At 56.0% G+C, this 17,456-nt stretch overlaps 9 protein-coding genes across 9 annotated transcripts; 3 read left to right on the top strand and 6 right to left on the bottom strand.

The window, feature by feature from the left end:
* Window positions 1–600: 600 nt before the first annotated feature.
* Window positions 601–2,495, top strand: IE81DRAFT_323511 (putative MET22-protein ser/thr phosphatase). Its single transcript, XM_025513971.1, has 3 exons — window positions 601–1,241; window positions 1,313–1,812; window positions 1,917–2,495. Exons 1-3 carry the CDS (start codon window positions 815–817, stop codon window positions 2,112–2,114), a joined length of 1,125 nt encoding a protein of 374 aa, XP_025369519.1. The 5' UTR covers window positions 601–814; the 3' UTR covers window positions 2,115–2,495.
* IE81DRAFT_134035 (hypothetical protein) lies at window positions 2,035–2,552 on the top strand. Its single transcript, XM_025510289.1, has one exon. The coding sequence runs from the start codon at window positions 2,231–2,233 to the stop codon at window positions 2,510–2,512; it is 282 nt and encodes a 93-aa protein (XP_025369520.1). The 5' UTR covers window positions 2,035–2,230; the 3' UTR covers window positions 2,513–2,552.
* A 660-nt stretch (window positions 2,553–3,212) lies between these two features.
* IE81DRAFT_134090 (TPR-like protein) lies at window positions 3,213–4,521 on the top strand. Its single transcript, XM_025510290.1, has 2 exons — window positions 3,213–3,957; window positions 4,273–4,521. The coding sequence occupies exons 1-2, from the start codon at window positions 3,376–3,378 to the stop codon at window positions 4,291–4,293; spliced, it is 603 nt and encodes a 200-aa protein (XP_025369521.1). The 5' UTR covers window positions 3,213–3,375; the 3' UTR covers window positions 4,294–4,521.
* Window positions 4,522–4,841: 320 nt separating this feature from the next.
* Window positions 4,842–6,338, bottom strand: IE81DRAFT_366648 (S-adenosyl-L-methionine-dependent methyltransferase; the record flags this gene model as incomplete). The annotated part of the gene is made up of 6 exons (XM_025517024.1): window positions 4,842–4,940; window positions 5,013–5,038; window positions 5,128–5,527; window positions 5,603–5,671; window positions 5,763–6,084; window positions 6,190–6,338. 6 exons carry the CDS (start codon window positions 6,336–6,338, stop codon window positions 4,908–4,910), a joined length of 999 nt encoding a protein of 332 aa, XP_025369522.1. The 3' UTR covers window positions 4,842–4,907.
* A 341-nt stretch (window positions 6,339–6,679) lies between these two features.
* Window positions 6,680–7,868, bottom strand: IE81DRAFT_302174 (hypothetical protein). The gene is made up of 3 exons (XM_025512252.1): window positions 7,600–7,868; window positions 7,414–7,506; window positions 6,680–7,330 (listed from the first exon to the last, which is right to left on the bottom strand). The coding sequence occupies exons 1-3, from the start codon at window positions 7,727–7,729 to the stop codon at window positions 7,008–7,010; spliced, it is 546 nt and encodes a 181-aa protein (XP_025369523.1). The 5' UTR covers window positions 7,730–7,868; the 3' UTR covers window positions 6,680–7,007.
* A 1,365-nt stretch (window positions 7,869–9,233) lies between these two features.
* On the bottom strand, window positions 9,234–11,471 carry IE81DRAFT_330226 (hypothetical protein; the record flags this gene model as incomplete). Its single annotated transcript, XM_025515182.1, has 1 exon — window positions 9,234–11,471. The coding sequence occupies one exon, from the start codon at window positions 11,469–11,471 to the stop codon at window positions 9,234–9,236; it is 2,238 nt and encodes a 745-aa protein (XP_025369524.1).
* A 236-nt stretch (window positions 11,472–11,707) lies between these two features.
* Window positions 11,708–12,551, bottom strand: IE81DRAFT_134148 (hypothetical protein). The gene has a single exon (XM_025510291.1). It carries the CDS (start codon window positions 12,416–12,418, stop codon window positions 11,945–11,947), a length of 474 nt encoding a protein of 157 aa, XP_025369525.1. The 5' UTR covers window positions 12,419–12,551; the 3' UTR covers window positions 11,708–11,944.
* A 403-nt stretch (window positions 12,552–12,954) lies between these two features.
* Window positions 12,955–13,272, bottom strand: IE81DRAFT_134157 (hypothetical protein). The gene has a single exon (XM_025510292.1). It carries the CDS (start codon window positions 13,217–13,219, stop codon window positions 12,995–12,997), a length of 225 nt encoding a protein of 74 aa, XP_025369526.1. The 5' UTR covers window positions 13,220–13,272; the 3' UTR covers window positions 12,955–12,994.
* A 997-nt stretch (window positions 13,273–14,269) lies between these two features.
* On the bottom strand, window positions 14,270–17,242 carry IE81DRAFT_323515 (putative SSC1-mitochondrial HSP70 member). The gene is made up of 4 exons (XM_025513972.1): window positions 16,798–17,242; window positions 16,683–16,719; window positions 16,174–16,593; window positions 14,270–16,079 (listed from the first exon to the last, which is right to left on the bottom strand). Exons 1-4 carry the CDS (start codon window positions 16,840–16,842, stop codon window positions 14,602–14,604), a joined length of 1,980 nt encoding a protein of 659 aa, XP_025369527.1. The 5' UTR covers window positions 16,843–17,242; the 3' UTR covers window positions 14,270–14,601.
* Between the last annotated feature and the right edge of the window lie 214 nt (window positions 17,243–17,456).

A 17,456-nucleotide genomic window follows, 5' to 3' on the forward strand; every position in this document is an offset into this window, starting at 1 on the left:
TCTGGCGCTGCGCTCTCCCACGTCATGGCCATCTTCAGCGATGCTGATACGATCGCTCCGCCCATGTTTCATACGGACGCATCGTGTGAGGTGCTAGGCACCGACGAGGTGTCGGAGATCCCCGATGACTGATCATGAGGTGAGGTCGAATGAAAGGCTCGCCGGGCGGGTTGATTGAGTTGTGACTGTCTGACTGTATTAAGGCCGAACCATACAGTCACGAGTCTTACTTCCGGTATGTAGGCCGGCCCTGATGAAAACGTACCTTCGCCGTCAAGCGATCAAGGGTACGGCGGTCAAGACTCTTCTGATGAGTGTGAGTCACGAGTCTTGAAGTCTGGAGTCAGCAGGGAGTCCAAGAGATCAGTCACGGTCCACGACAGAGCAGCCCGCGTGCAGTCACGAGTCACGAGTCACGTGCATCCCTGCAGAGTTTGAGTCTCATCAACCGTTTTGAGTTTGAGTCTCGCTCTGAGTCGTGGATGAATTCACAATTGTGGCTTGGGCGCGCCACAGCAGCTCGGCTGGGGGAGTTGAAGTGGAGCGAGCGTGTACGTGGGATGGCAATTAATTGTGCGAGGTTCTGCTGCACGCGCGTCACCCTCTTCTGTCCGAAAAGCTTCGCTACGTGAATCGCGATTCACCAACTCACAGACCCCGCCCAGCAACAACAAAAACATCGGATCTCATCGCTGCATCTTTCACCGTTCCATACATTCACATTGCGATCGCACAAGGCTGAATGCTCCTGACATCTCTCCGTACTCCCACTCTCTCTTCTACACTTCATCGTCACCTCCTCCCTCATCGTACCATGTCTGCCCAAGCTTACACTCTGGAACGCAGCGTAGCGCTGAGCGCCGTCACCCGCGCTTCTTCCCTCACTTCGCGCGTATTCGCATCCTTGGTGTCCAAGTCCGACCCCTCCTCGGCCTCCGTGACGAAATCCGATGCTTCTCCAGTCACAGTCGGAGATTACGCAGCTCAAGCAGTGGTGAACATTGTGCTCGGGGCTTATTTCCCGGATGATCCCATTGTTGGCGAAGAGGATGCAGCGCATCTGAGGAAACCCGAGAGCGAGACGCTCAAGAGGCAAGTGGTGCAGCTCGTCAATGAGGCCTTGGCGCTCGAGGAGAAGGAGGTCGTCGCGCAGAAGAAGAGTTGGGGGGATGGACCGGTGTCGGATGAACAGGTTCTGGCTGCTTTGGACCGCGGAAACCACCAAGGAGGCAACAAGGGCCGTGAGTGGAAGAGGCGCGGCTGCTCTGGCCCTCACAAAGGCAAGGCTCACATCCCCTCTGCTCACTGTCAGGCATGTGGGCGCTGGACCCCATCGACGGCACCAAAGGTTTCCTGCGAGGCGGGCAGTATGCCGTTTGTCTAGGATTTTTGGTGGATGGAGAGGTTCAAGTTGGCGTGATGGGCTGTCCCAACCTGCCACTGGATCCCAAGGATGGTCTGCCAAAGGAAGGAGATGCAGCGTCTAATTCGCGTTCGGATCTCGGTGTAGCATTCATTGCTGTTCGCGGACAAGGGGCTTCTCAAAGATCTCTATCCTCATCTGGCAAGGAACAATCCATCTCGATGAGACAATTAACCAGCAGCGGTCTCGAGGACGCGTCTTTTTGCGAATCCGTAGAGGCAGGCCATTCGTCGCACGGCACCAACAAGCGGATAGCAGAACTGCTGGGCATCACGAAGGAGTCGGTCAGGATGGATTCGCAGGCCAAGTATGCCAGCGTATCTCGAGGCGATGGGGACATTTACCTCAGATTGCCCGTGGGCGACGGTAGCTACCAGGAAAAGATTTGGGTGAGTAGTTGCGGAGTATGTCTGTGATCTTGCGCGCATCATGTGCGCAGCCGCTACATCAGAGTGAGTGCTGATACGCATGAATGCGTTCTTCACTCCTTCAGGACCACGCGTCAGGCTCATTGTTGGTGCACGAAGCAGGGGGCATCGTTTCCGATTGCAGAGGCAAACCCTTGGAATTTGGGCAGGGCAGAACTTTGAAGTTGAACAGGGGCGTCATTGCTGCGCCAAAGGGAGTGCATGCGGAGGTGATTCGAGCGGTCGGTAAAGCGCTGGAGGAGGAAGGCCGAGGTCACTTGTAGATTGCGAAAAGGATGCCAAGCCTCTACAGAAGCCCTACGGTGACAAGCAGGCTCAAAATGGCAATGCAATACGATCAAGTGAGGAAGAGAGCTCGAGTGAGGATTCAGAACATGTCATGAAGCGTGTGCGTGGACTGTCATGGACTGCCAGAAGCTCTGCGCTTTGCCCGCACTCGTCCTGGAATTCAGCCGGTCGTATATGGACAGCGACGAGTCGCAAAGGCGGTGCCGTGTGGACCGCGCGGTGTGATTCTAACGCAACAGCATCTGTACCAATTTCGAGCGTTGAAGAGCGCTCTCCACAGAGGCGCATACCTGAACTCCTGCTTGTGCTGCGGTCAGGAGTGGATGATGCTGGCTACACGAGGAATGCATACATGCGAATGACGTTTGGGTGATGCGAGCAATCATCAACACGAGTGAATCACGAATATTGGGAGTGTTGCGTGAGTGGAGAGGCGGGTGAGATTGGCGGCCCGAGCGCAATACGCTCGCTATAACCTGCCCCAGCTAGCGCTAGCTGCAAACTCGCGCCGTACTCACGCAAGCGCAACCGACAGCAAATGTGTGACTATATACCAGCATAATAGCAGAGGCGCTGCATGGATGCTGCTATATAGCTGCAATCTTGAATCTGAATCACGAATCCACGCCCGCGATGCGCTGGAACCCGTGACGCGGCGGCGTATTCATGATTCGGGGCTGAGGTGCGAGGCATGCATGCACGCATGCGCGCAGTCACAAGCGTCTCATTGTGTGATTCTTGGTTATTCACGATTGTGATTATGGTGCTCATCAGAAAGTCACGGGTCACGAGTTATGAGTCGCGAGTTCGCAATTGAATGCTTGTTTGCCCTTCTTGAATCGTGATTGTATTGATTGTCAGCTCTTCGGACTGCCAGGACACTCAAGACTGCAACAACAACGACCATAGCTGTCACACTCGACTTGCATCACACCGACTCGATCCGTTGCATGAGCTCCTGCCTCTTCATTCTGGCTGCACGTTGCCCAGCGCATCACGCTTGCAAGCATCTTGAACTCGCTCGCAAGCCACTTTGCATTCAGGACCTGGTCTACGGCCAAAGGTCATCCTGCGAGCTGTGCCGTTCAAACAGACACTCATCAGCTGCTTCAGCTCTCACTCAATCGCACCGCCACCCAGGAGCAGCCTGATCTTGGCCCAGGCAGAGTTTGACCGCTAGGAAGCTCGACGAGGCAAAACCTCAAGCGTCAGCTGCAACCACAAACATCGACGAACATGTCGGAACAGTCAGGGCCAGCTCCACCAGAGCCGACGGCTGAGCAGCTAGCGTTTGCCGATGCCAACTTTCAACCTGTAGCGCTAGGTTTGGATCCCGAGTCCAACCAGCTCTCTTCTCCAACGCACGATCTCACAGTCCTCAATGCGCTCATTCGCAGCCTACAATCCCTACCTCCCCAGATCCCCATCCCGCCACCTCCCAACGTCGTTCCACCTCAACGAAGCATGGCCATTCAAAAGGCGAAAGAGGACGGCAATGCAGCTTTCAAAAAGGGAGACTTGACAGAAGCTATCAGATTGTTCACTCTGGCCATCGACGTTGCCGCTTCCAGGCCGCTGTGGGAGAATAACCAAGTGGCGAGGGACGAGTTGGCAATCTGCTTTGCGAACAGGAGCGCGGCCTTTGCGGAAGCCGGGGACTGGACCGCCGCTTTGGCAGATGCAGAGGGTGTGGTGAAGCTCAAGAGACCTTGGAGCAAGGCTCATTTCAGAAAGGGCAAAGCTTTGGCGGGCCTCAACAGGTATGCAGAGGCCAGAGCATCTTATCGCTTGGGTCTCAGCTTTGATCCGGACAGCGCAGTGAGTGGTCTTTGCAGCTCGACGAGGCTGTCTGAGATGCGCGACATGTCGAGTATGCTGATCGCGTTCCGTCTCGTCGCCTGTCCAAATCGAAGGATCTGAAAGGTGCTTTGGCGGAGCTACCGTCCAACTAGACAGCCCAGCACCCTGTGAAAGTACACGAGAAGGAGAGGAGCTGGCTGGGAGAAGTGGGCACGCTTGGCCAATCGGGATGCATCAGAGAAGGTCTCGTATTCCACTCCAACGGCAGAGACTGTCCTTCGCGCTTGATGAGCTAGGCAACCTTCAGGGACAGGGTCGACACAAATGACGCAGAGCACAAATTCACAAAATTGACACAATCGAGATGTGGTGAACGCCAAAAGGGGAAGGGAGTTTCCAGCAAAATTCCGAATGGACAATGAGATTGCACGACTTGCTGCGCGTGCAAAACTGATACAGACGGATAGCGGTTGTATATAGCGGGGCAGTGGCACACGCTCCCTACGCCACTGAAGCTCTTGTAGCACTCCGACGACCACGCGAGACAATCAAAGACATATTCAGAGCTCGATGTACTTGTCTTGAGCCGACGTCCGATCGCCAGAGTGAAGCACACTGTGAAGCTGCCCTATCATCGCTGTTGGCTTGGCGCCTCTTTGCGTCTAATCGCGTTCTCGAGCACTTTCGGCGGGCTGCTCTCAGAAGTCGAGCAGCGAGAGCTAGCCAGGCTGGGTGCTGCCTTAGAGTTGGTGGACAGACGTGTGCGACGTGGCGTCAGAGCTGTACAGAATAGTCCACACATTCGTGCGATGCCACTTCAGACCGGGTGCAGCAGAAAGAAGAGGAGCTTTGAGCAAAGCACGTGTCATGTCGAGTCATCGAGGCGTTGGTGGACGCTCCAAGTACCCCACCAGTTGCCTCGCTCCCACCCGCACGCTTGCAGTCGTACCTCGAGAAGAGGAAAGGCCTCAGCAGCCGCTCTTACTGTCGCCTCTAGCTCTCTAGAAGAGCGCAAGTGAGCGGGACCGAAACGTCAGAACAAAGCACCTTTTCGCCTCTTCATTCGCTCTCACTAACCCTGCGCGAAAGACGTGATAATCTGCTCCGGCGCGAGCAGGCGGAGTGTGAGCCTAGTCAGCAGAAACTTTGTTCTTCACCAAAAATCGCCGGTCTGCTCTGCAAACGCACATCTTTGGTATACTGGCGATGAAACTGCGTCAGCGTCGGCCGGCGTATCCTTGGCGACGTCAGAGCTGACATCTTTACTTGCGCCTTTCTTTTTGGCTCCCGAAGTTTGCAAGACCCAAGGAACCATGAGGTCCTGCTGCTCGGACCAAGTCTGATCCCGAGCGATGCCTCGCGCAGAGGTGAGAGCTGCCTTATTATCTGGGACACTAACTTTTGGTACCTCGGTCTCATCGAAGCGCCGTCTTTCTTGGCCCTTTTGCTCGAGTGCCCAGACGTATATCATGAACTGTCCGGGCCCTCCGAGGATGGTGTCTTCTCTTAGCTCAGCTCCATCCAAGCAGCTTTGGATCTTGGTATTATAATCGTGGCTCAGTACAGGGCGCAAAAGGCGGATCAATTCCTGTGGCAGGATTTCACCAGCGTGTATCTGTCAGCTCAGAGAAACAGATTGGCAAGGGCCTGGCAATGGACGCACCTTGACGGCGTCCACCCGTCTATCAAACGTGCTCAGATGGTGTATCGTCGCTATGCTGATTGCAAAATCCTGTCGTGGCGCAACAGAGGCTCGCTTTGTTCAATTTGGTACAGCTCCCTGCGAGCAACGGTAGGACGAAGACGAGGATGGGCCTACTCACAAAGATGGCTGGTCGAAGTCCTGAGCTTCTAGCATCGCCCGCCGATACTTCATTTGTGTCGGGGGCAGCCCGCAGCTTGCTAGAGCTCTCCGTCACAGGCTCCACGTTGCTCTTTGCCAGCTCTAGCAGGGGCACACTTCTGTCCACACCTATCATGAGGGACTCGGGGCACGCTGATCGTGCGGATCTCAAGTATTTGCCGTTTCCGCAGCCCACGTCTGCGCCGAGGGAGCCCGCTGGCATCGAGGCCAAGAACCTCGGGATCAGAGGCCATGCGCTATGCCTCGTAGAGCTGAAATGCGGAGCTATGACGTCGTACACTCTGTGAGCGCGGGTGTCAAGTTTGTATGCCAAAGAAAGTTGAAGCGCACACAATCAACATGTGAACCGCCGATGCACAGAGGTCCTTCGTCCATCCGCAGCTCACCCATGAACAGAGCCGGCTTCGAAGGCCTCAGCATCAAAGGCCGCCTCATCTTCTGGTCTCGGAGCTGGTTTGGGGTCCGAGGCTTTGGCTCTTGCCTGCATTCTCGCCTGGCCTGGGCCAGCTTTTCCTGAAGCATCGATGTGGCTCATGATGGCGCATATAGACCTCTTAGCGGCGCCACGCAGCTGCACCCGCTGCACCGCTTTTCCTGTGACGCTTGGCAGGAGACTAGGCAATCGATGACGACTCACTTCCTCCTGCTACTCCGAATGTCTCAGACAATCAACAGCTCGTCCAGCACGCAGACGTGTTGGTGGATGTCTGGCAAGGAAGCTTCACCAGTCAACCCCGTCCGCGTGCCGTACGTGACATGCACGCGCACAGCGGCTGGCTGATGGCAGGCCGGCCGCTGGAAAATCTCGTTTGTTTCCCGCGGCGCGCGCGAAATGCGTCATTCAAGATGGATCGATCCAGCAATCGCACAGTCACACAGCCGCGAGTGCCGCGGCACGACACGGCGCTCACCATCATCACCCACCAGAGTGTAGTTGAGTGCAATACGTTGCAACCCGCCTACGATCTCCCCATTCATCGACCATCGGGGTCGTCATCAAGATGGCGGCGGATCGGCAAGCCCACATGGGAGCCCGTCAATCACTCATCGGACGTGCACAGATCACGATCGTCGCGACACACCCATGCAAGCTGTATAGGTGTCATTGCAGTCGTCGAGGACGTGCCCGTCCCATTTTGAAGGTCGTCAAGTGCTGCAAAGCGTTGTTCTCGCTTGCACCACTACTAGTCTAGTCTAGTCTAGTCTAGTTGTCAAGACCCGGGCAGTTCTCCGAGTAAGGGCTGTTCCCAGTGAGCTTCTTGTTTTGAATCTCGTAAATGTAGTTGAAGTGATCGCTGGGGTAATCAAACTTGTCACCCAGAGCCTTTGAAATGTCGCTTAGAGCCTTGTGTTCCCAGCAGAGGAGAATGTCCGCACCGCTGCTGGATGCAAAGTTCTTGATGCTGTCCTTGGCGCAGTCTGCATCGTCTCGATCGCAGTGATGGTCGATGGTCAAGCCGAGATCTTGAGAGAGGGGAAGCACAGTCTGATAAGGTCTGTTTCGAGATCCGTCAGACTTGTAGTCCTCTACGCGCCGAGATTGTCAGAAAGGGAGTCGATTCAGCTCAGCTTCGTTTGGACAGGGAGAGCGCCAAAGAGATGCTACGCACGGGTGATGATGTAGCCAATGTTGTAGCCGCTGCCCTTGCCAAAGACGTTGCGCAGGCATTGAGAGCGTTGCATGCCCTGTGCGCTCAGACCAGCTGGATGACGATCAATCAGCTCGCAAAGGATCAGCACACGCGATGAGCAGCACGAGCAGCACAGCCAGGTCAAAAAAGCGAGCGGTGACTCACTCTGGTCATCATCCGACGGCTTCTCTCCGTGACGGATGAGAAAGACGCGGTTAGAGTAGGCGCTGACGCTGCTAGCGGCCAACGCCAGTGAAGCAGCGACGGCAAGAATGGAGAAGCGAGAGGATAGCATGATTGCAGGCTTTCTACGAAGGGATCAGCGAATGTCAAGATTGTGTAGGGAAGGGACGTTTAGGCTTGTTCAGAAGGATTGCTGAGCAACCGTACAATAACAAGCAGACCCCGCGCTTTAAAAGGAGCCCAAGCTCGCTACGTACAGCCGGAAGTCCAAGGTAACAGCAGACACGAGATGCACCAAAGACGTTTGCCAATTTCGCTTCTTCCGACTGTGGAGACTTGCCTGACAGTCTGATCTCTCGGCATGCTGTGAGTCCCAGATCTGTGGTCGAGCCAATGACAAGCTCGCTCATCAATGCACATGCAACAAGGTCGATGTGCCTGATGTCAATTAAGCTGCTCCTCGTCAAAGCTTAGCGCACAATCTACGGCAAGACTTCATGACTTCCGATCCTACGCTCGCTCAGCCGGCGGTTACCTGCAATGCGGGCGCCTACTAGCTGTACCCGACCGTGCTGCACTACTCGCGACTCATCAGACTCTTTCCCTGTGCCTAGCTACGATGAGCCCACTGCGACTGTCTTCTGGTCACCCGGCCTGTCTCTCTCTCGAGGGGTCGATGGCAACTTGCTTGCTCAGCGTACCGCCACAGCTGTGGCGCATTGCAGAGCCACTAAGCAATTAAGCTCTCGCACAAGCGAGGGAGCAACAAACAAGGTCATCTGTGCTGTCGGCTCGCTGTCAGTCAGAGTGTAGCTCAACGACTCGCGAAAATGTTCATGTTCCGCAGCCGGCGGCACGCCGCGCAGAATGATTCGGCCTATAGCAATGATCACGAATCGAAAGCTTTGCTGTTCACCGCACCAGCTCACTGCTGATGAGCATTGACCTCTGGTGTGCGTGCAAGCCGCAATCAAGCACCAAGGCAAGGCGTCCTTTTGCAGCCGCCCGACGGCCGCTCTTAGCGTCTGACGAACGTGCGCTGCCCGCGCACACACAAAGACGCTCCAACAAGTCAAGCAAAAGAAGAGAAAAGTCGCTCCCAAACACGCACACGGTGCCGTACAAGCACGACACCATCGAACTCGAGGCCTGTGCTACTACTTGCTGGTGCGGCGCTCGTGTTCCATTTCTGGGCTTCCGATTGTGACCCTTGGCCCGAAGGTTTTTCGTGCAGTGGGACTCTCACGTTTGCCGATTCAGGCTGCACACGCACTCAATTCTCCAGACTAGGCACACGTGTTCATGTAGCCTCACAGACAAATCTGTTGAGCCACTCAAAAGCCTTAATTGTCAACACTCAGACTCAGCAAGCACCTCCGCTCGCACAATGAGTTTCGTGCGGAGACCCTGGCTGATTCGCAGTTGTGAAAGCATTGTCAAGGGAGCAGATTACTATTGCAAAGGATTGTGCAGTGCTGAAACGATGAGCGCAAGAAACCCACCACAACTCGTTCAAGAATGGGAACCACCAATGCCGAACATTCGCCACGGAGCGTCGCCGTGCTCTACTCCGCGTCTTAGCACAACGACCCGAGTCCGACACTTAAACCTACACCTCAGAAACCGCCTAGACATCCCTCGTCGCCGCCGAATGAGCAGTCTCCAGAGAATGCCGATCCGTTAGACACGCGTCCTCCAGACTTTTTGGTCTTGGTGCCAGGCCCACCGCCTGCGCCAGATGATTTGCGTCTTGCGCCGCCAGATAATTTCCCATCCCCACTTTCCCGTGACGTGCTTCGCTCCTTCTTGGTGGGCGATATCCTTTCATCGAGAGGCGCGTCTGCTTGAGCTTCCAAGGCAGGTGATGCAGGAGCAGAGTCGATCGGAGAAATGCTTAATGATGGCAAGATGACAGGAGACGTCTTTGCTGAAGCCGACGAGCTCGCTTCGGTGGACAGACGGCTTGCGGCTCTCCTCGACCTGATCGATGCCGAGTGCAGTCCGAGATGCATCCTGTCTGCATCTAAGACTGCAGGGTTGGGAGCGTCGCCTGCAGCGGGTAGCACGGGGCGATCAGCACCACCGCTCGGACTGGCTGCTGGAGACGGGCTGCTGGACCGCTTTCCTGGCCGCCGCATCTGTCGCTGCTGCGGCGTCATCGACGGGTCTTCACGGTGGTATTGCTGTGCATGCGCAGCCAGAGCCTTTGTTACGTCGACTGGGCAAAGATCTGGACTCGTACAGCTGCTGCTACCCCATCCGCAGCCTGTCGGGCTGTCAAGATGAGCACCTTCCATCTCATCGCTGCTGATCCCGCTCCAAGGATCAACACTCGAGCACCTAGAGGACATGGGGGACGAGTCCATCGTAAAGCATCCGTGGCTGCCGCTGAGACTGCTAGACGATGACATGGTGCTACCTTCGCTCACATCCGTCGGCGATGCCAAACCGAGCGAGTTGAGCGAGGCTGCGAATGACGCTGTCGAGGCAAGTACGGCGGGCGGCTGAGGATGGCGTGTCTCCATAGCACTTGGAGAGAGCGATGACTTTCGCACTGCGGAAGACGTACGCGGAGGTGCTGCTGAAGGTGTTTCGACCACCTCTCTTCGCTCAGCAGAGGGGCTCGCTAGTGGACTTGTCCGTGGACTAGCCTCACGCGGAGGTCCACTCTGCTGCGACGGAGAACGGAAATCATTGCCTGAAGGGCTGGTCGTGGTAGGCGTGCTCTCCTCTCCGGAATGTTTAGCATCGACGGCTGCCGTCACTGTCTGCGGCGTCTCGTCATCAGAACTTGATGCGCTGATGGCAGGAACGCTGAAATAAGATTCACAGGTCTCCCATCTGATGCGCACTGCTGGACTCTGCCTTGGTGTAGCATCGGGACTATTTTTCAAAGCGGCGAGAACCTCCGAAAAGCGCACGGTTGGCGTTGCGGTGTCTTCACTGTCATCTGCGCTCGACTCTTCTGCGTCTTCTTCCTCTTCACCGTCGGCATTGTGTGACAAAAGGTCGGAGTTGCCTCCACCGCTCTGGTTCTTTGCCAGCCCACCAATGCCAGAATTGGACAGGCGCCCGAGAGAGTGCACACTGTGCGACGGCAGCTTGCAGACGTTTGGATCTGATAATGCCTCCGGCGTTCGAGATGCCGCGGCACTATCAGCGCCGAGAGCGCTGCCGATGACGCATCCATTCTTGAGACCGCTCCATCGGGTCTTGCCCGCGCTGCGTTGGGCCATTGGAATGCCTTCTTCTTCTTCGTTGGCGCCCTCTTCTGAGTCTCCATCTCCGACCGTTGAGGTCCTATGAAGGCTGAGATCATTTGCACTGCCACCTTGAGTACACTTGATAGGTCGACGGTCGTAGTGCTTTCCACTGTGCGTCAGCCCACGTTCCGGGGGCGAGTCGCAGAATCGCACGGTCCTTGCAGGGGGGGGCGCACAGAACGACCGAGGTGGAGCGAACGAACAGAGTGGGGTCGTGACCGCGGGAAGACTCGGCAACACCAGATCACCGGCGCGAGATCTGTGGACGCCACCCGTTGACTTGCCAGGATCCTCGCTGTCGTCTGTTTCGGCAACGGTGCGAAGCTGCTGGCCGGCGCCGCTGATGCTTTTGATGCTGTAAATGCTGGGCTGAGGGGCCGACGTGTTGCGCTTAAGGCATGGTGCACGCGCAGGACATGCTCGGAGAGAACTAGGCACCTGTCGAGGCGTGGGCAGAGGGGAGGCAGTCTCCGAATCCGTAGAGACTGTGCTGGAAGTACTGAGTGACCGCCGCCGTGTGGTGATGAGCGTTTGTATGCGGAGGTTGTCCACTTCATCAGATGGGAATGCGATAGTATCGAGCGACGTCATGGTGTCGACTGCGATAGATTGCGTGTGTCGATGGCGTGTTGTGCGCTTGCGAAAGTGGATGCTGCACGTTGCGCGTGGACCGGCCAACGCGTTGGTATGCTCGTCACAGCGGCAGGGCTGCACGGAGAGGATTGTGACTATACGAGGAAGCTGCGAAAGAGATGTGTACGTCTTAGGAGAGCCGAGAATGCGACGTTGTCAGAAATATTGCCGCGCAACCTGTGTCCGAAGTAGAGCGGTGACCTGGGTGGCAAAGCGGTCTCGAGGAGCGCGACGCCAAGCAGTCGGAGGTGCGGATGTGAGCAAGGCGATGTAAGGACCTTTGGTGCGAGGAGAGGCGCTGCGATGTGTGCGCCCAAAAGCGCTGAGGCCTGGTAGGCCAAGCACTCAGAGGTTACTACAATCCAGCATGGTGAAAGGCCTGGAAGATGTTGCAGCTCGACGAGGGGAAGAGCCTCGAGTGCGGCTACCGACTAGCGCCGTGGTCGCAGCAGTCCTGAGCGAGTCGCTGTACCAGAGGAGGCACCAGCAAAAAAGGTTTCGCAGAGCAGTGCTTGGCTCGACGACGACCCGAAACGCTTGCTGCTGTGGGGTGAGATGGATGGTCTGCTCGCCGAGTAAGGGCGCCCGCTCGAAAGCGTGGCAACCCTGCGACGAAAGCGCAGTTCTGTGATGAGGAAACGCTTCAATAGCTCGATGTGCTTGCGAGAAGTGGCCGAGTTGCGATGGTGTGATGGGGTAAAGGCGATGAGGCGAGGGTAAAGGTGAGATTTGGCGTTGGCATGGCGCGCCCCCTTTGAAAAAGCGTTGTGCTCCTGTTGTGCACCGCAGAAACAAGGCGGGCAGCAGACACGCGCGACCCAACCGGGGGCAGCAACGGTCGCCGTTGATGCTGCGTGAGGCGTGAGCGCGTGGGGCGCGCGCGTGCCCGCGTGTTTGAGACCCATCGCCCGCGTCTTGGGGCTTGCATGGGTGCCGCGTGAAGGGGTGGCGCAGCAAACCTATCCGCGGTCAATTCATCAAAGACGAGCGAAAGTCATCGTGAGAGGGATTTTCCGCCTGCAATCGAGTGTGAGAAGCCCATCGTGCTTGCTCAGCGCATGGTGATTCAGATTCAGACCTCATGATCACAATCTTGAACAGTGATTTACGATTCTGTAATGCTCCGTGGCCGCGTCTGCAAACGATAGAGCGCAGACACACGACCAGATCGATCGTGATGAGCTTAGTCGAGGTCATGCAAATTCACCATTCTTGATTCGCATTGAAAATTCGTGTTTGATTGACATTCAGATTGTCTTGACTTGGACTCAAACTCCAAGCGACTCATCATGATCATTCAAGATTACGACTCGGTATTTTGCGCAACTCAGGGTTCGCCAAGAGCGTCTGACTTTGCTTGTCCTTCCTAGAAAAAGTTGGACAATATGACTCTTGACTGCTTGCCGATCTTGATCTTGGGTTGACATTTCGAAGTGACCTCGGGGGGGGGGGGGGGGCCGGGCGCGCGCGCGCGCGGCCCTTCACGAGCCGGACAGGGTCTTGAAGCGCATCAGCCGGCGGCAGAGGAGGGTCCGGTCAGTCTCAACAAAGCTCAATCTTGAATCAGCATCCAAGCGCGAATCTAGGCTGGCTCGTCTTCTCTGGTAGGCGGTGCCCGAGCGGTGCGCGTGTAGAGAGAGGAGACCGAGCGAGAGAAGTCCAGGCCATCTCGCTTGTGTCACCTTTTCTTGAGTCTTGAGTTGCATTCAGCTTTCGCACTCGTGACTCACATTCAACAATTCAAAATTCAGGACTTGTATCGTGCTTGAGTCATTAATGTAGGCCCCAGCTCCTTCTTCATTTTGGTTGACTTCTATTATACATCTTCGTCCAATCAAGAATCAAGAATGCATTAGACGCAGGACTCATGACTCTGACTCAAAAAAGACTCGTGACTGTCACAATGAGACCTGCGGTCAACTTTCGCTCTCGCTGAAACAAATTGCAGGCACGTGTGACACCGCGGCGACGTAGCGCATATGTCACTCGATCATCCTCATGCGTATGATGCATGTGGGACGCGACCGCTTCAATCTGAATCAAGAATGGGATCATTATAAGATAGAGTCGATTCAAGTTCGGATGATTCGGGATTTAGATTGTTGCAACGGCATACCGTCGTTGGTCGTTCGGGCTGAAGATCAGCGGCGTTCCGGAGTGCTGCAACGGCGACGGGAAGCGCCATAGGCGGGCGAGTTGAGAGGGAGGCCGCAACCACGGCAAGTCAGGGCCTTCAGAGCAGTCAATCTGAATCAAAAATGTCCGATTGCGATACAGCTGGTGTACGCATGCAGCGGTGAGCCTGGCCCCCTGCTGGGTGGTCAGCACTCAGACACTCACCAATCAGCTCCGCCCAACTCCCGTCTCAGTCGTTCGCGCGGAGTCTGATGTTGCCCAGTTCGAGCCTTTCGTGTCAGAATCTGAATTGATGGAGCCCAATGGCAGGATGGGTCAAGGGCAAGTGCGGGCGCTGCGCGCAAAGGGGCCACAGCGTGCTTTCAACTCCGCGGCCGTGGACTGCGTCGATCCCACGAACCGAGAAGATTCCCAATGACCCGAGGTCATCACGTGGTGCATCGCTCACTCTTGACTCTCATGACTCAAGACTCACGTGACTCTTCACGCGACCTGTGACGGAAGACTCTTCTTACCTTTTGCTTATCACAACGTTCATTTTGACCGTAGCGATTCGACTGTCCTGGTGAAGAAGTGACGTGCAAAGGATAATCTCAGACGCTCATCAGACTTGAAAAGGGGTGAGGAACTCAGGTATGCACCGCTTCTTCGCGCACGCAGGGCTCTTGGCCTTCGCACCAACGACTCGTGCAAGCAGTGTGATGATTTTGCCTTTTGAAAAAGGGTGGCGTGCTATCCCGTGGCGCAGGGCCAAGACAGGAATTGCACGTCCTGCCCATATTCTATCTACAGAGCGGTGATACTTTTGTGCAAAAAGAAGAGCGTGGGGATGAGTGACACAGATTACAAGATGGCGGGGATAGTGAGACGGAGGCGATCTCGTAGTCAGTCTCGGTTTGGAGACAGCACGAACATCAATCGGCAGAAAGAAGGGTTACAATCTACCATTGCTTTACTCCTTCTTCTCTCCCTCGCCCTCCTTTGGTTGTTGTGCCTGACCAGACGCCTCGCCATCCTGCGCGCGCTTCTCGTAAACCTTCTTGAAGAGACCAAGACTGGCTTGTTGAACGTTGTCGATGGCCTTGCGGAGCTCCTCTGCATCGACAGCAGAGTTGTCTGCTTGTGCCTTGGCCGCAAGCTCTTCCACCTCCTTGATCAGCTGGTTGACCTTGTCCGCCTCTGCCTTTTCGATTTGATCGCCAAACTCTGCCATCGCCTTGGCAGTCTCGCTGCTGACGCTCTGCGCCCTGTTGGCCTCCTCGATCAAAGACTTTCGCGCCTTGTCAGCTTCTGCGTTCTGCTCTGCGTCGGCCATCATGCGCTCGATCTCGTCGTCGCTGAGACCAGAGCCGGCGGCAATGGTAACGTGTTGCTCCTTGCCAGCAACCTTGTCGCGAGCGGACACATTCACAATACCGTCTGCGTCAATGTCGAAGGTGACCTCGACCTGAGGCACACCCTTGGGTGCAGGAGGGATACCGGAGAGCTGGAAGTTTCCAAGGAGCTTGTTGTCCCGGACGAGCTCACGCTCTCCCTGGTACACCTGAATATCGACGGCTGTCTGACCATCAGCGGCCGTGGAGAAGACTTGACTCTTCTTGGTGGGGATGGTAGTGTTGCGGTTGATGAGACGGGTGAAGACGCCTCCCAGGGTGTTGATACCGAGAGACAAGGGCGTGACATCAAGCAGCAAGATGTCGGTGACCTGTCCGCTCAAAACACCACCCTGAATGGAAGCACCGATCGCAACAGCTTCATCAGGGTTGACGCCGCGAGATGGATCACGCTTGAAGATGCTCTTCACGGTCTCGAGAACCTTGGGCATGCGGCTCATACCACCGACCATGATGACGTCCTGGACATCCTGAGGCTTGATGCCGGCATCCTGGATAGCTTTCTTGCAAGGCTCAACAGTCCTGTCGATGAGCTTGCCAACAAGACCCTCGAGCTGCGCTCTGCTCATCTTGCTGTTGATGTGCTTGGGTCCAGAAGCGTCCGCAGTGATGTATGGCAAGGAAATGTCTGTCTGCGACGCGCTGGACAGCTCGATCTTTGCCTTCTCCGCTGCCTCACGAATTCGCTGGATGGCCATGCGGTCCTTGCTGAGATCGATACCAGACTCTTTCTTGAACTCTTGCACGAGGTGTTCAACGAGGACAATGTCGAAGTCTTCACCTCCCAGATGCGTGTCACCGTTGGTGCTCTTCACCTCGAAAACACCTTTTTGCATCTCCAGAATCGAAACATCGAATGTACCACCTCCCAGATCGAAGACAGCAATCACGCTAGCAGCAGTCTTGTCGAGACCGTATGCGAGTGCTGCCGCTGTGGGCTCGTTGATGACACGGAGAACGTCAAGGCCTGCAATGGCACCTGCATCTTTGGTGGACTGCCTTTGTGCGTCGTTGAAATAAGCGGGAACAGTAATGACTGGGCGGAGATAAGAGGGTGAGATGAGCAAAGCCTTCGAGGGCATCTGCGGCCTTGCGCCGAGCAGCTCGCGCTCTGGCTTCATTTCACTCACCAGCGTGACCTGCCTGCTTGCCAAGGTAGGCAGAGGCAGTCTCCTTCATCTTTCCAACTACGAAAGCACCGATTTGAGCAGGGGAGTACTTCTGACCTCGTACTTCCAGCCAGGCGTCGCCATTTGAGTGGGGCACAATCTTAAATGGGACATTGTCGATATCCTTTTGAACTTCCTTGTCTTGGAATTTACGACCGATCAATCGCTTGGTGGCGAAAAGCGTAGCCTCTGGGTTCACAACAGCCTGACGCTTGGCAGGGACACCAACCAATCGTTCACCTTCCTTCGTGAAGGCGACCACTGAGGGGGTTGTCCTTCCACCTTCTGCGTTCTCGATGACTCGAGCTGTCTGACCCTCCATCACGGAAACGCAAGAGTTGGTTGTACCCAAGTCAATACCAATGACGGGGCCAGTGACCTCTGTTTCATGAAGGGACGAGAAAGAAAGCTTCGTCAGCGATGTCGCGGCGGGACGTGAATCATCGTGCTTAGCTGAATGCACTACTCACTGCCTGATTGCAATCTTGCACCGAGTGGGGCAAGGCGCTGTAAGAATGACAGAGAGCGTACCAGTCAGCGAGAGCGTGCGGTGAGGGTTGCTTACAGGTCTGCCATCGCACTCACTGCAGCACTGGGAGAAGCAGTAGCTCTCATCATAGCGGGGGACATGGCTGACCTCGCCGCTGGGGTGGCGGCGGCCCTGAGGCCCCGAGAGAAGCCGTACATGCTGAGCTGTGGGCGGGTGTGGGGAGGAGGCTAGTGGCGTATGGATCGTTCCAGGAGCTGCTCGATGTGGTAGTAAAGCGCTTTGTTGCGAAAGACTGCGTGCAACACAAGGTGAAGGGAGAGACTTGAGGAATCAAATGCCTGCTTAGATGAGACTTAGCACCAGCGACGATGCTGGCACCCGTGACTTTTGAAGTTTTTGACTTTTTTGCTGCCACCGCCGCTCTCTCGCACACCGCACCGCACCGCCTTCCAAATCCTCGTGCGCAGGGAGCCCTTTTCGGGCGTTTGCCGCTTCCCCCAGCCAAGCATGCAGAAGCGCTTGGAAGAAATTGCACCCGCGCTGGTCTGCATGCAATGTGCAGCGCTGATGTGGTGGAGGGCGCGTACGCGCGTGCAGCGCACCGCACAAGCCGCCGCCGCTCGCGCGAGACCTTTCTGGAAGCCCGGATGAGCTGCTGCACTCGTGCGACTGACTCACTCATACAGTCACGAGCCACGAGTCAAAGGTTTGAGTCAGGGTTAGCTCAGCTGACCGCACCCGCGAGTCGCGTGAC

The sequence above is a fragment of the Ceraceosorus guamensis genome (assembly GCF_003144195.1).
Source record: "Ceraceosorus guamensis strain MCA 4658 unplaced genomic scaffold IE81scaffold_30, whole genome shotgun sequence".
In the NCBI taxonomy this organism is placed as follows: domain Eukaryota; kingdom Fungi; phylum Basidiomycota; class Exobasidiomycetes; order Ceraceosorales; family Ceraceosoraceae; genus Ceraceosorus; species Ceraceosorus guamensis.